The 14763-nt window shown below is 54.5% G+C and overlaps 3 protein-coding genes across 6 annotated transcripts in view; all 3 read right to left on the reverse strand.

The window, feature by feature from the left end:
* IKBKB (inhibitor of nuclear factor kappa B kinase subunit beta) overlaps window positions 1–14763 on the reverse strand; it is a 229314-nt gene that overhangs the window by 164225 nt on the left and 50326 nt on the right. The gene's annotated exons all lie outside the window — the stretch shown is intronic.
* Window positions 114–8879, reverse strand: GINS4 (GINS complex subunit 4). Of its 4 annotated transcripts, none has more exons than XM_069877389.1 (8): window positions 8754–8879; window positions 8405–8491; window positions 8015–8128; window positions 7492–7589; window positions 7087–7175; window positions 6578–6668; window positions 6366–6471; window positions 1268–1356 (listed from the first exon to the last, which is right to left on the reverse strand). In XM_069877389.1, the coding sequence occupies exons 1-7, from the start codon at window positions 8862–8864 to the stop codon at window positions 6375–6377; spliced, it is 687 nt and encodes a 228-aa protein (XP_069733490.1). In that variant the 5' UTR covers window positions 8865–8879; the 3' UTR covers window positions 1268–1356; window positions 6366–6374. The 4 variants fall into 4 exon arrangements, with proteins under 4 accessions (XP_069733488.1, XP_069733487.1, XP_069733490.1 ...); XM_069877390.1 differs by lacking the exon at window positions 1268–1356 and adding an exon at window positions 5981–6139; XM_069877387.1 differs by lacking the exons at window positions 6578–6668; window positions 7087–7175; window positions 7492–7589; ... (1 more) ...; window positions 8405–8491; window positions 8754–8879 and having other exon boundaries at window positions 114–1356; window positions 6366–6461.
* GOLGA7 (golgin A7) lies at window positions 9810–14745 on the reverse strand. Its single transcript, XM_069877522.1, has 5 exons — window positions 14592–14745; window positions 13591–13743; window positions 13175–13276; window positions 12119–12182; window positions 9810–11004 (listed from the first exon to the last, which is right to left on the reverse strand). The coding sequence occupies exons 1-4, from the start codon at window positions 14700–14702 to the stop codon at window positions 12135–12137; spliced, it is 414 nt and encodes a 137-aa protein (XP_069733623.1). The 5' UTR covers window positions 14703–14745; the 3' UTR covers window positions 9810–11004; window positions 12119–12134.

A 14763-nucleotide genomic window follows, 5' to 3' on the forward strand; every position in this document is an offset into this window, starting at 1 on the left:
GCCGCGTGACGTCAGCACGCACAGCACGCACCGCCCCTCGGGCCCCCGCCTACTACGCGGTGACGTCAGTCCCCCCGCCCCGCCCCTTCCCCGCAAGAGGCGGAGGCAGCGGCCACGCTCGCCAAGAGCCCTCGCTTTATTCGCTCCCCGTTACAGCACCGCGCCCCGGGACCGCGGCTCCGCACAAGGCACTTGGGGCGCTCCGGGCGGGAGTCAAGCCAGATGGAGTCACACTGGGCAGGTGTCGCGCCGCGGGGCAGCTTCCAGACCCTGCGGCAGGAGCAGCAGCGAAGAACCGTCCAAGGATCCCGGCGGCGGCTCGTGCAGAGTCAGGCCGGCCCCATGGAGCAGCCCACAGAACCGGGAGCAGCATCGCCTGCCTCCGAGCCCGCCCCCAGGGACCCCGGACCCCGGTCAGGGCTGGAAGGGACCCTGCATCTCTGCACGCTGCGTTCCTACCAATATGGAGCCTGCGCCTCTGAGCGCCGCCAGGTTTGCAGGTGCGAGAGGACCAGGGCGGCAGCCCGAGAGGTGCCAAGATGTTCCCAGGGCCCACGGGCACTCTTCACGGCCTGGGAGGGAGGGCGGGTCATAGCCACGGGGCAGATCTTGTAGTTCCGCCCGTGGTTGTTATCCCAGTGGGTCTTCTGTCCACACTGGAAGGAGATGCAGAACTCTGTGGCCCTGCGGGAGACGGACGGCTTCGGCAGGGTGAGCTCAAAGGAGAAGGTGTCTGTGTCGGCCGAGGCGTATGTGCTATGCATGTACTGGCAGGAGATGTCCCGGAAGCTCTTCCAGCCATCAAAGGTGACGCGGACCACCACTTTCTTCTCGTACGCGATGTTCCTGACCTTCACTGTTCCCGACAGGGCACGGTCCTGGAGCAGGCAGCTCTCCAGGCTGACAAGGTTGCTGTGCAGGCGGCTGCGGAAAGCCACGTAGTCCGCAGAGGGCTGCGGGAAGTCCAGCATGTACCTGCACGCTTCAGGGCGCGAGTCTCGCAGCCTAGGTCGGAACCAGGCGAGGTCAGACAGGGCGTGCTGCAAGTCACAGAGGTCCTCCTCAATCTTGGAGAAGAAGCGGACAGCCGTCAGCGAGAGCCCCTTCATGTCGGCGAACACAACCCTCTTCTTCTGGCCCTTGGAGCCCTTGGTGCTGTCCCGCCGCTCGGGCTCTGTGCTCGGCTTCTGGTTGAGACAGGAGCGGAGAGGTTTGCGGCCCCGGCTGCCCCGCAGCTCCTCGTAGGAGTTCAGCAGCTTGCGGATGGGAGGCGAGTGGCTCAGGCAGAGCCCCATGGCCAGGTCCACGGGCATGGCCGGGGGGACGACGCCGTGCGCGCTGTACACCTGGAAAAGCCTGGAGGCGGAGAGGGGGTCAGGCGGCGCGCCCCAGCTGCCGGCCCCGTCCCGCGGACCACCCCCCCCCTCGCCCTCGCTCCCGCCCCGCGCTCACTCGCCGCAGCTCATCGCCTCCGCTCCGCCGGCGGCGGCTCCGCGCGGTCAATGCGGCCCCGGGAGCGCCGGCGGCCCGGACCCCCCCGCCCCGCGGCCAATCAGCGCCGCGGCCCCGCCCCCGGGTCCTAGCGCCGCCCGCCCCGCGCCCGGCTCCGGCCCCTCGCCCCGCACGGGAGGCCGCGCAGGAAAAGATGCCGGCGAAACGCGAGGGCTTGCGGAGAGAAAGGGTTTCCGGAGCCCTCGGCACGCAGAGGAGCGACAAGAGGAAGAGGAGCTCTTTCCCCTTACTGTCTTCTGTCTTACACCCCGTTCCAAGCGCTTCTCCAAACCCGGTTCTGTCCAGGGTGTCCAAGCACAAAGAAAATCCCAGCCTTGACTCGTCCTCTGTCGAAAGGGAACCGAACTCAGGAGTTCCTAACCCGGGTTCCTTGCTCTGAGAAAGGGATTCGCTCTCTCTTGAGCAGGGAAGAGAGAAAGGGATTCACTCTCTCCTGAGCAGAGATGGTGCGGTGTCTCTGACACTTAGATCCCAAATCACCTTCACTGTTCAGCTCACATGTGACTCCCTGACAGACAGGACTGTCCCCTCAGTTGGATCACCACCGCTAATCTCCCTGGAGCCGTCTGGCCATCCAGGCTAAGCAGCCCTGGCTGCTCCTGCTGACAGCACAGATTCCCATCGGCTCATGACACAACCTGCCTGGCAGCATATTCGCACACGGCTCTCCGTCGCCAGTGTCCAACCATCAGGCTGGACACTGCTGGCAGACACCCCTGCCTGCGGAGACAGAGGACACGCTCTCTGTGGGTGACCAGGAGCCAGAAGCACCTGTTGGGCTGGGCCTGCAGGACCTGGAGGTGGCTGTCCTTGGCCACTGCTCCCAGGAACCAGCCCACAGCGCCAGCAGCCTCCAGCCAAAGCCCTGGCTAGTGACCCTACTCAGACCCATGCTGGAAGCCTACTCCCTGTTTGCAAGGCCAGCCTTGGAGACAGGGAGTGCCACATCCGTCCACAGAGGTCTATGGTAGGATCAGTGCCAGTGAACGCACCCCTCCAAGGCTGAGCCACAGCTGCAGCAGCCCGAGTTACAAACCCAGTCCACATCTGAAGCACCACACCAAACTGCCCCCTTCACTCTGCACCAAGGGCTCTCACTCATGGTTCCACATGCTCTGCTTTTGAAACCTGGAATACTGGGAACTCTCTCCTGCAGAACTTCCTGTTGTTTCCCTGCCGTGTAAGAAAGATTGTAGGTAGCTACTGCTACTAAGGAATAATCATCCTCACCAAATTACACTTTATTTATATTATTAGGGATCATTTTTCCGTAGATAAACAGGAGAAAAAGGTACAGAACCACCCTTGGATTCCTTTTCCTAGATGGGACTTTGAAAGGAACGACTCCCTTGATACCAGCTCGAGTACATATGTTTCTCAATCTTGGGAAAGCTGCTGTTGCCTAGGGCACAGCAGCCAACAGCCAGGGTTAACCAGGGCAGTGGCAGGGAAAGCCCACAGGAAAAGACCGGGGTGGGTTCTCTACATTTCAGACATGACCGGGGCCCAAGGGACAACTGTCCCACTCTGCTCCCAAGCACAGGACCCTCTCCAGCATGTACAGTGCAGGCAAGGTCCTGATTCTCAGCAGATGCTTTCTGAGAATCACCTTTTTGTTGCATCCTCTCGGGATGACAGTGCATTTCCCCACCATTTCAGTGACTTGGGGAGTCAACACAGATGTGAAAGAGGCTTCCCAGCAATGAAATCACTTGCCCCAGCTTTCTCCTGCGTTCAGGAGAGCAGATCCGGCTCAGGCTGGGAAATCACAGCTCACCGGCAGTGCCCTCCCTGCGACCTCTTTCCCTTTTGAGCTAATCTCTCAGTAAAGCCAAGCGACCTCCAACCTGGCAGGAGCAGAGAACAGAGAAGGCATTTGAGTTCAAGTCTTACAACAGACCCTGTAGGAGCTGGAAAAGCCGCCCCAACCCTGCACATTCCTTTCCAGAGCCACAGGTCTCCTCCTCCACCTAAAAGCACAAACCAAAAGCATCCCTTCCTCAACAGCATTGTGGATGCTCCCCGCTTCCCCCAGGACAGACAGACCAGAGGCACAGAGCAGCGAGGCAGTGTCCCGTCCCAGAGTGTCCTGGTATTCAGTCATGGAAGGACATAAGAAGCAGGCAGCAGCATTTTAAGGTACACCAAAACCAAATCTCACCATGACCCTGACTGATTTGAGCCTACTGGCCTTCAAGAACCCTGCACAGCCTATGGCAATGTTACTGTGTGCCAGCTCTCATAGCCCAGAGAGGAGCTGCACTGCAGGCACTCTGGGAAGAACCAGATCCCGCTGAGATTCAGTGGCTGGAAGAGAAAAGGTGCCCCTTGTGCTCACATTGCTGCAGCCACGTGAGATGTACGAGCTGTCTGGACAGTTCTCACTCAAAGTTAATAGGGCCAAGGAGAAAGTCTGCCAGACATGCCTCCGAGACACCCAAGCAGCTCTTCCACAGCATGCTCCAGCAGCAGTGGATTAACGGCTTTGGCTGGGAGCTTCAGTCACCTTTGTGAAACTGCCTGGGTCGTAGATACGTGCAGGGCACAACCCACAGCACTCCCCAGGGGGCTGTGCAAGAGGGAAGTGCTACTGATTCCTAAGGATTAAACCCGGCCTCCTCTTAATGTCTATACTTGAAAGAATCTTCTTTACCTAAACGGATTCATTAGGAACTATGAACCACACATGCAAAGCCACTCACACTGCAAGAGGCAGTGTGTGACCCCCGCTGGGCTGGGGAAGGGGTGTTAGGGGAGCTGCAGGCTGCTCCTCGCATGGAGCGCCATGTCCTGCCCAAAGGAACGTGAATGTGGTCCAATCACGAACCCAGCAGGCGCTGAGCTGTGCAAGTCTGGGACACCCCGGCTTCTGCACAACCAGCACAAGGGAATCGTTTCTCCCTCTTGCCCCAGAAGCGGTTCCAGCAGGGAGTCTGACAGCTTCCACCCTCGCAGCCGTAATCAGGCGCTCTACCAGAACCCCTCGCCCTGTGGAGGCAGGGTCTTTGGATCATGCATGGCAGAAAGGCGCTTTCTTCTGAGCCTTGATTGCAGTTGTTCCGGTTTAGTGAAACTGCTCTTAAGTAAGGAATCCCAGCAGCTTTCCAGAAAACACCCACTGGGTCGTCACTGTGCATCTGTCCTATTGATCCACATATCCCTGCACAAGGAGATGAATGCTCTGCTGAAATCAAGTCCAGAGCACTGGCCTCATCGGAAGCAGCTACAGAGGTGAGGCAAACCCAAGACTGATTCTCATCCTGCAGCAGGAGACAGTTCTGGGAAATCCCTGCCAGCCTTATGCTCCAGTATCTTTCCAAGTAACACAAAGGCACTATAAGCCTCTACAAGCTTATGGAATTCCTCAGAGGGGGGTGAACCAAACACCCTGAGCATGAACCAGTTGCTCCTGTCCACAAGAGGTTTGTGACAAACCAGCATTTCCGAAGCTTTGATCACGATGGCCCCATTCACAGCCTGACCAGAGGAAACAGAGACCCCCCTGGCTCCAGGAGGCACTCCCTCCTTGGCCCAGCGCAAGCAACGCCATCATCAGTGCAAGGTCCTGGCAGCAATGCCAAATTCAGGCTAGCTCTGCAAACAAACTTCGTATCCCCATAACGATGAGGGTGGCTGTTGTACAAGGATAGTGCTGTTACTGCCAAAATGTCAGGAAAAGCAGCGTAACGCCTCCCTGACCACATCAGAAGGGGCCGTATGGACACAACTGTATCCACGCTGGGACACAGGCAGAATGGAGCTCATGCAGCCTGCCTTCCCCAATTACAGCACCTTTCCAAGGAACGACAGGCTTGCTGTTATCTGCATACAGTGTTTCACAGGAGAAACTTCAGGCAAACGGAAATCCTGAACTACTCAGCTTGTGACCATCTCCCAGCCAATATTCTCAGAAAGATAAAGGGATAAAACTTGGTAAGCTCTACGCTTGCCTTCCCACTGCTGGAGCCTCACATAAATGCTTATGGCTCTCCCGTGCTCATCCATGACATTCCCTTTGCTCTGAGCTGCAGTTTCCAACCCTAACACGTCCCCAACCTTTCTTGCTCCTTCTGCAAGCACCCAGACTTGCTCTGCCAGCAAACACCTTTACGTGTGGTGGTTTTTGCCCAATGGATCGCACAGCACGCATGGTGCAGCAGCGGCAGCACCGCCCCCCCCATCAGTTCACCTCACAGCAACTGCCCGCTTGTGCATGGCCCGGGGCTGCTCAGCCCCTGTGAGGAGATCAAAGCTGGCACGGGAAGGTGGAGCTCACACGTGGGCTGCCACACCACCCTGTCAGTTGGTTTCCACCCCACAGCCTAATTTAGGGAATGGTGCTAAACTGGAACAGGAATGAACACACGGTTGAGAGTTTAAAAAGATAGTGCCGTGCTGTTGACAAAGGCCTTCAAGGGCATATGCACTTGCTCCACACCTGCTGTCAAACCAGCCTGGGATCTGGAGAGGCAGGAGCTACGCTTGTCCCTTCCCTGCGACTCCAAGGGGACTGTGGCAAGGCTGTTGCAAAGCTTTGTCTGAGAGAGGCTGCCCTTGCTCCAAAGCGCCATGGACAGGAGTCCAGCTGTGTTCCAGGCATGTCATAAGTCATTAAGAGCTTGATGAGCTGTGGGGGCATCAGCAGAGGGAAAGACATTCTGCTGGTTTACTTGCACATTTCAAGGGTGCCCATTCCAGCAGCACTGCTGCCCTGTCTGGCCATGCCACATCCAAAGGGGACACAGCATGGGCAGCCCCATGTGAGCTCCAGCGTGCCACCCTGACAGCTGTGAGAAAGCAGCAGCTGCAGCATTTGTCCCCCGGCCCCATCGCAGTCCCAGCTCTGCACTCACCACTTGCCCTCAGATAAGCTGTACCGCGCCAGAGGCCACCAGCGGGGCAATGGTCTTGTATCGGATCAGGTGCTGCGAGCCCTCCTCCAGGTCGATGGTATACTCCCTGCCACAGAGACACAACGTCAGGCTGCCTCTCCTTTTGCTGTAACCCACATCATTTTGGTGAAACAGAAGTATTTACACGCAATGCGTGGGAAGCACACACCTACCTCTGCTCATCCGTCTCTGGCTCAACCAGGATGTTCTCCTGCCGCTCCAGGACCCTCAGGAACACAAAGGAGTCCAGGTTGGGCTTTGGAACTGCAGACAACAGATTCAGAGCACAAGCTCAGCACTCACTCGTGTTCCTCTGCAGGACATGGAGCGAGCAGAAGGAAAAGAGGGATAGCAAATTCATGGTCAGTACAGGGAGCGACCAACAGTTCTGATCAGACATCATGCGCCCTGCCTCAATGCAAGGCCAGGCTCAACAGTACAGGCCAGCATAGTCCCCTGACGCAGCGCCAAGGGGCAGCAGCATTCAGCTATGCGCAGCACAGCAGTGTTACATCACTGTCATCACCCAGCTCTGCTTTTTCTCAGCACCAGATGGAGTGCAAGACCTTTCTGTTCTATGCTCCACATCCCTGTCACACCCTGAGGTAGACAGAGTAGGACCCAGAACTGTATTTAAACATCCCCACCACTGTAATTCTCAGATTATTCTGGATGCACCCACCTGATTTCAGCAGAGACACTTTCTGCAGGTTGGGCGGCATGTGCTTTAGGGCCACATTTTTCAGGTAAGTCTCCGTGTTTGCCATGTACCTGAAACAAATTGTTGGAGCATCTACTGGGTTCATAAAATACAAATCTGTACTGAGAGCACTGACTCCAAACGCCAGCAAGCGACATCTCCCAGTTGCACAAGCAACTTGTGGCTTGTGCAACTGGAAACCAGCCCAGTGTTACCAGAGTTATTTTATTTCAACTCTTTCCTTGTCTGCAAGAAAGCTTCCCGGTAAAAATCTGTGATTCTTACTGCAAACCCAAGGCTATTGGCCTCAAGAATTGTTCACCAGAACACACAGACAAGTTCTATAACATACAAAAAGGGAGGGAAATGCATGCAACATGTACTCACTCTTTGGCAAAAGCAAACTCCTCTGGTGACAGAATGGAAGGCTCTCCTTCGGCTCGAGACTTCTCCTTCTCCAGGACATGGGGGAAAAATTTCTCAATCTGATATTGGAACAAAATCCGAAGGACTCAGAGATCTCCCAGCAGTTCAGTGCCTGCAATTCCCCCTCCCTAGAGGCTTGCCTCGCCAGTGGCAGAGCACAGCTGTACAGGCGTACACAGCAGCCACAAGGCGGCCCGAATGCTTACTCCTGAATTAACAGTCAGCAGGTCGCACAACCTTGGACGTGCAAGTATTCAACTGTGCCATTACAGGCTTAGATGATGGCAGAGAACACCCAGAGCAATGCTGTGATCCTCCTTCATCACAACAGAAAAGCCTGTCCAAGGAATGAATTCCCCTGAGTTGCACTTCGGAGGACACAGAGATGCTTTAACTAAGCACCCTGCCGAGGTAGGAAGTATTGTATGGGTAAAAACCACTCCCGAAATCACCTTTTTTCATCCCCAGGCAGCACGAGCATTACCTTCACCAGCCTGCATCGCAAATAGCTGCTGAGAACATAACGGATCCTCTCAATCTCCATGCGGTGAACGCTGACCTTCAAGTCTCCACTCTTTGCCCGTTTCAGGTTTGCCTCCTGCAAGAAAAGGCAAAGAGAAATTGTATGGTTGAGACGTCAAATGACAAGAAACAGAGAGGAAGTTGGGGTTTGTTCCTAAAGTCCACAAACCCCAACTGCAGCTGCTTTTGGTGACAGAAAGCACACTATCTCCCAGCCTCTGTCCAAGACAAGCTCCAAGAAGGTACTCAGGGCGTTATCTCCGGGACAACCCTGGCAATCCCAGAGGGATGCAGCACGGAACTGCCAGGCCAGCCCAAGCCTGTCTGTTCCACCCTTCAGTCCAGAACCCACCATGTGGTCCAGCTGCTCCACAACACACTCAACGATCTCAGGCTTGCTCTCCAGCAGCTCGGGAGCAAACTTCTCATTCAGCCAGGCCTAAAAAAAAAGGCACGTGGTAAGTGGAAGCGGGGAAAGCACCTGCTGTACACCACACAGCGGGTAGAAACTCATCTCCACGGGAGCACAGGGCCCGGACCAGCCACCCCAGACCCCCTTCAGAGCCCAGGGCCCGGCCCTGTCACACACCACCCCCTTCAGAGCCCAGGGCCCTGCCGTGTCTCCCCCCACCCCCTTCAGAGCCCAGGGCCCGGTCCTGTCGTCCCCGCACCTGCCAGGAGCCCGACCCAGCCCACAGTACCTGCTCCAGGCTACGGATGAGCTGCGCCGGGGTGAGCACCAGCTCCTCGCTGCCGCCGTCCGAGTCCGGCTCTGGCTCCGGGTCCCTCCCGTCTCCGCCCGCCGCCGCCATCACTCCCCGCTCCGCCTCGCCCCACGGCGCATGCGCGAAGCCCCCTCCCAGCCCTCCCTCCGCTGCCCCACTGCGCATGCGCACCCCGTCCCGCGCGCAGCTCCGCTCTACGCTAGTGCTAACGCGCGCGGATCAGCCCTACTGCGCATGCGCATCCCTCCCCGAGTGACCCGAGCCCTGCCCCACTGCGCATGCGCGGCCCCGTCCCGCGGGAGCCTTCCAATTCCAACCGTTCTGCTGTTCCATGATCTTTCTACCCCTGCCCTAGAAAAAGGCTGAAGGGAAAAGGCCCAAGCTCCGACCAAGAAGGCAGATGAGGCAAGCCCCAGATGCTTCCCACGCTGCAGGAGGTGCAGCTGGGGAAGCGCTTTGCTCTGCCACGGACAGCAAAGCCCGAAGAGCCCTGGCGCTCTGAGTCCCGTGCCAAGCTTGCTAGAAAGCCACGCCACAAGGGTCTGAGGGTGCCTGGCTACATCACGCAAGGAGCAGTAGCTCTGCATGGCCAATGGCCTCTTGCTGCCTCCTCTTTGCTCGCTGCTCCCACTGCACATGTGGCCAGGCCGAGCTGGGGTGCAGACCTACCATCACGTAGTAGCCATCGCTGGCCAAGATGATCACATCAATGGGAGATGTGTGGTTGGCTACGCAGATGCCTCCATTCCGGGGTCTGTTTTCTCTAAACACAAAACCAGCAGAGGTGAGGACTGAGGAAGGAAGTGTGAAGCCTGACAGGGGCAGGGCACAGAGCGACTAGCAGGAAGGGACTTTTCAGTACCCCACCTTTCCAAAACCAGCGCTTCCCCCTATGTAAACCTTGTCAGCTGAGCAATCCCAAGGGACACCAGCTCTGTTTGCTCACAGTCAACACCGTGCTGCTAGAGGAGAGAAACCCCCACTGGTCCCACTCCTTTTCATGAGGCCAGGGTACCAAACATGACAGAGAAGCAGCGTAAGAAAAAAATTTACTGATTTGTTAGTACTTCTGCCAATATTGCAACAGATGTGAAAGGCAAACACTGTTACAGTTTAGAAAAAACAAGTTTTATACAATTAAAGTATTAAACAAATCCCAAAAAAACATAATCAGTGGCTGAGTAATAAGCCTGGAATTTCAGATCCAGTATTAGCACCTACAGCACCACCAGAAGCTGAAACGCTCCCAAATGCTCCGCAAAGTCTTCTTTCCTAAGCACTTGAGTTCCTTCTACAGACGCTCAGAACCTAAACCAGGACATCCTTGCTCAGGTAAGGGAAAAGGATATACGAGAAAGATACTAAGCCAGCTTGGTTTGTAGAAACTCTACTTTTGTAGGTATTGCTGAGGAGTGCCGGGGCGTGGGGGATATGGAATGATGCAGGGTTCTACTTTTCAGGTGTGCCAGTATTGAGAGTTAAGAAACCATCTTACACAACATCTAACAGTTTGTCAAATCAGTGTTTTCCTATAAATTATACATAATAAATCCATAGAGAGTTTTACACTTCACATGTGAATCTGAGTAGGGCAGGAATCAATATGTTCATTGGTTCAGCATCCACTTTATCATCCCCGCTGCTTTACGAGCAGACAGTCCCCCCTCTCGTGGAGAGTACCAACAGACGCAACAACAGCACAGACACAGCAGTAGAAAAGACACCAGGATTAATACCCAGCTGCTCCCCCTCCTTCTAGGAGGAGGAGCATGTTTTCTAGCCAAAACATTAAAACAAACAGCACTTTGCCTTCCAGTTTCTCACAAGAATCAGCACAGAAAACATCAAATGCTCACTGCCTTGAGACACTTCTCACCAGGCAGGGGCACTGTGCAGCCCCTCAAGCGACAACTGAAGGGTTTATGAACTAGGGAGGAACAGCACTACACTTAGGTAACTAAAACGAGACTTCTCTGGGCTCAGTGCCCCGTTTCATTCAGTGTAGCCTTACCACTTCTGCTTTTTCTTGCAAACACACTAAAAAGCAATCTCATCACCCAAAAGTTTGCCACAAAATGGATGCTGACTGGGTCACCCCACGTGGAGCAGTGGTAGGAAGTTAGTCCATGTGGTAGATGGCACTGCGGGTCTGGCAGCAGAGAAAGGAATGATGCTCTAGAGTAGGAGGTAGGGGAACTCTGACATGGCAAGTCCGCTGTTGAGCTGTCTGCAAGAAAAGTAGTTTGACATGGTTAGAAACCACTGCTAAATAAATCCAACAACCCCCACTCCACCCTTTACAGAGCTGTGGGTTGCTGCCATAGGTGTGCAGCAGGAATGTGGCGTTACCAGGCGCTGTGGCAGGAGCAGCAGGAACAGAAGCCAACGCCCTGTCTTTCAAGTTGTCCAACAGGAAATAAAAGGCCTTTACTTCTTTGTTTCTTTCGGGGTAACAGGCATAAATGTTTCCAGTCTCTTTTCTGCATGCATTGCCCACAACCTACACTCGGACTGCCATCCTCAGATCCAGAGTACTGAAGGACAGAGAGCCAGTTCAAAGCTGAGCTTCTTGAAAACAAAGCTTAATGAAGTTCAGCAGGTATTCTGGAACCCAGGGACAGAAGTCCTGCAGTTCCATACTGCAGGCAGTTAAGATCCTTTATTGTAGCCTCTCTTTCAAGCATTCTGAGCACTCTTCAACTTTGTGCTTCTGCAACACAGCATCATGAAAGCCAAATGCCTTCTAGCAACTTCTCCAGTTAAAGCTACCAAAAGCAGAGCCTGCTGGCCACTCATTCCAAGTAGCAACACCAATGTGAGAACTGAACAGCATCCAGCTGAAAGCCTGCAGTAATGGGTTTCTATATGGTAGAACACACTCAGGGACAGAGTCACACAGAGAGTTTTCCACTTAAAACTACTGGGCTGGATAAGATTTCAAGCACAGCCGCAGATCTCAGAGCTCCTCTGAACTTACACAGATGTTGCAGAGGGCATTACAAGTCTCAGGATGCCACCAGATCCTGGCCAGAGCCCTGTCCCCTAACCCCGTACAGGGCAGGATAGTCCACATGGGACCACAGTACAAGACAGAGCCCACGTGGGCTGTGTTCAAGCACAGACCTCCCCAGGCACCAGGCAGACTCCAGGGTACAGTTGGGGAGATGGATACCGGACATAATACAGCATGAATTTTGTTTGTGCGTATTTGCAGAAGGCTTCTGTGAGCAGCCTCCAACTGCAAACAGTGGTGGAATAAATCCTGTGCTGGTGCGACAGAATTGACCCCTCTGAGCATGGAAAACACACAGAGATTGACCTTATCTGCAGTCAGTACCTACCTGAGACTCCACGGTTTTATCTTCCGCTGGTCATTCCTCTGTCTTCATAAATGGTAATTTCAATCTGCACAGGAAAGCCGTCAGGGAAGCATACTATGAAAGGATTATGAAACAAACGAAAGTGGAAAAACATGAAGATATCAGAACCTTTGATCTTTCTGCTTCCTACTGGCTGTGTACAGAAGGTTTGTGACCCTTTCCGCCTCCCAGTGACACTCAGGAAAGGCTACATGCCAGACAGAAGGTAGCACTTGTACAGTGCAGGTAACAACTTGCTAAAGGAACTGAACATGCTTTTACTCAGCTTAAGCTCTGTCTCCCAGGAGGTGTGCACACAGAAAAGCATAGAAAACATATTGAGAATAACAAAGTGGTGGAGGCAACAGCTATAAGTCATTCTGATACACAGGGAACCCCACGGTAGGGAATTACTCTTGGCATGGATTTAACTGGCATTCTGTGTTCTAATTGCTCTGATTTCAGTATCCTCAAAACCAACATGCATTATGCTTCCCATCCCTAGATTTGCTGTGTGAGGTCATTACAACGACCCAGGTTATAATGAGATAAAAACACCTGCAACCTAGCTCGAGAGCTGAAGAACTAGGGTTGCAGTAGATCATGGTAGTGTCCAGGGCAAGCACTGGACTGGCACCAGGATGCAGTGACGGCACACAACACCACCTTCACCAAAACCTGAGTTGAGGGTTGTGACTTAAACAACCACCATCCCTTGCTCTCATGTCATCAGTTTCTATCTTACCAAGATTATTCTATCAGACAAATCGCATTGTTAGAAGTCCCTGAAGCAGAGGAAGCAGCTGGAGTGTTGGAAGCGCTCTGTTCATACTGCGTTTCCAAGGAAGTCACACAACGCAGATCCCAACACTGCGTTTTCACTGCCTTTTGATGTGACAAATGTGAACGTACTAAAATCTGATCAGAGAACAGAATGCAACAGAGTGAAACAAGAGTGACAATGTATCCAGAGATGAATAGGTAGCACATCACGGATGGACAACAAAGGAGACAGAATAGGAAGCCATAAAAGGATACAACTCTTAGTCCTCTTTCAATGGGATCTGTCAGGAGGAGGCCCTGAGGAGCATAGATCTTCTCGTTCTGTTCCTGAATGAACTTGGCAATTTTCTTTAGAACCTGGCAAGAGAACAGCTCAGAGGTCACAGCTCCTTCATCAGGATTCCCTGCACCAGTGTCCGAGACCCAGAGACTGAGCAGCATTAGAAGAGCACAGCACATGGCTTGGGATATAAATCTTGGTCCCTCTAAAGTACCTTTAAACTACTCAAAGTGACACAACACAGATGAGCTCGACACATGTGTGGAAACCCTTGACAGTAAGGCCTGGAGCACAAATGCAGGTGCTCACAAAAACCTTGCCAAGTAAGAAGTATCAGACAGAAGCCCAAGACAAACTGCCTCCAGGCAACATGCAAATGGAAGAAGCTCACCTTTTCATAATGCGTCTCCATACACAGGAAGATGGTGTAGGCAGTCAGACAGGCGAGGCACCCCTCAAGGTAGGACTGGCCCCCAAGCTTCTCAGCTTCTGCGTAGAGGTTGTTCAGTGTTCGGACAGTCTCTTCAAACTGCTGCCGGTCAATCTGCAAGAGAAGGCAAGCACCGCTGTCATGCCCTGCATGGCTCAGAACTCATGGTATCTCCAGCCATCTCCACTTATTTCTTGTTTGCATTCCATGCTGTACAGCCCCCGTGCTTAGAGCCAAAGTCTGGAGTATGTGTGAAGTTATAGAACTGGAGTTCTCCGGTTAATACCTGCCAAGTGATTAGGCCAGGGTTCAATTCCAACACAACATGAACACAAAACGAGGAGCAGTAACATGACTGAACCTATGTGTGATTTCACTGGAAAAAAACCCTTAATTCACATGCAAAGAGACCTGCTAGATTAAACAGAGCAGATTGGTTCGGGAGTGGACTGACAGAGCCAACTCCTAAAGCTGCCCAGCTGCTGACAGGGCGCTGGACAAAAGAGCTCTCAATAAACCACAAAACAAGGGGAAAGGGAAGAGAACAAAAGCACAGAGAGTAACAGAAAAGGCGGCAGCAAAGAGCGATTGTTTTGTTGAAGAGGTTCCGTCCAACAGCAATAAATGACAAGGAGGCACTTGTGAGAGCTCTCGTGCAGCGGAGCGGGGCAGAGCGCGGCCTCCCCGAGCCGGGGAGCTCCCGGCCCCACACACCCCGCGGACCGGGCTCCCCCGCCGCTTTTCACCCCGAATATAGCGCGTTTCCTCACCGCAGCAGCTCAGAATCTCCAATCGGGCGGCGAACACCGCTCTGGGGCCAGGAAGCGGCATCGCCCCGCGCAGGACCCGCCCAGGGGGCTCCGGCGCCGCGCACCCCCCGCACTCGGCCGGCCCCGCGGTCACCGGGCAGCCCCGAGCTCCGGCGGCCCGGCGGGAGCCGCCGCCCCTCACTGCCGCCTCACCCTGTTCTCCAGCTCGGCCGGGAACTTGCTCTGAAACTGGCAGCGCGTCCCACCGCTGTAGTCGCGCTGGATGAAAACCTTCCCCGCCACCGGCGCCGGCTGCGGCCTCATGGCTGCGCCGCGGACGGGGCTCGGCCCGGAAGTGACGCACGGCGCACGCGCCACCGCCCGT

The sequence above is a fragment of the Phaenicophaeus curvirostris genome, chromosome 27, assembly GCF_032191515.1.
Source record: "Phaenicophaeus curvirostris isolate KB17595 chromosome 27, BPBGC_Pcur_1.0, whole genome shotgun sequence".
NCBI lineage: Eukaryota > Metazoa > Chordata > Aves > Cuculiformes > Cuculidae > Phaenicophaeus > Phaenicophaeus curvirostris.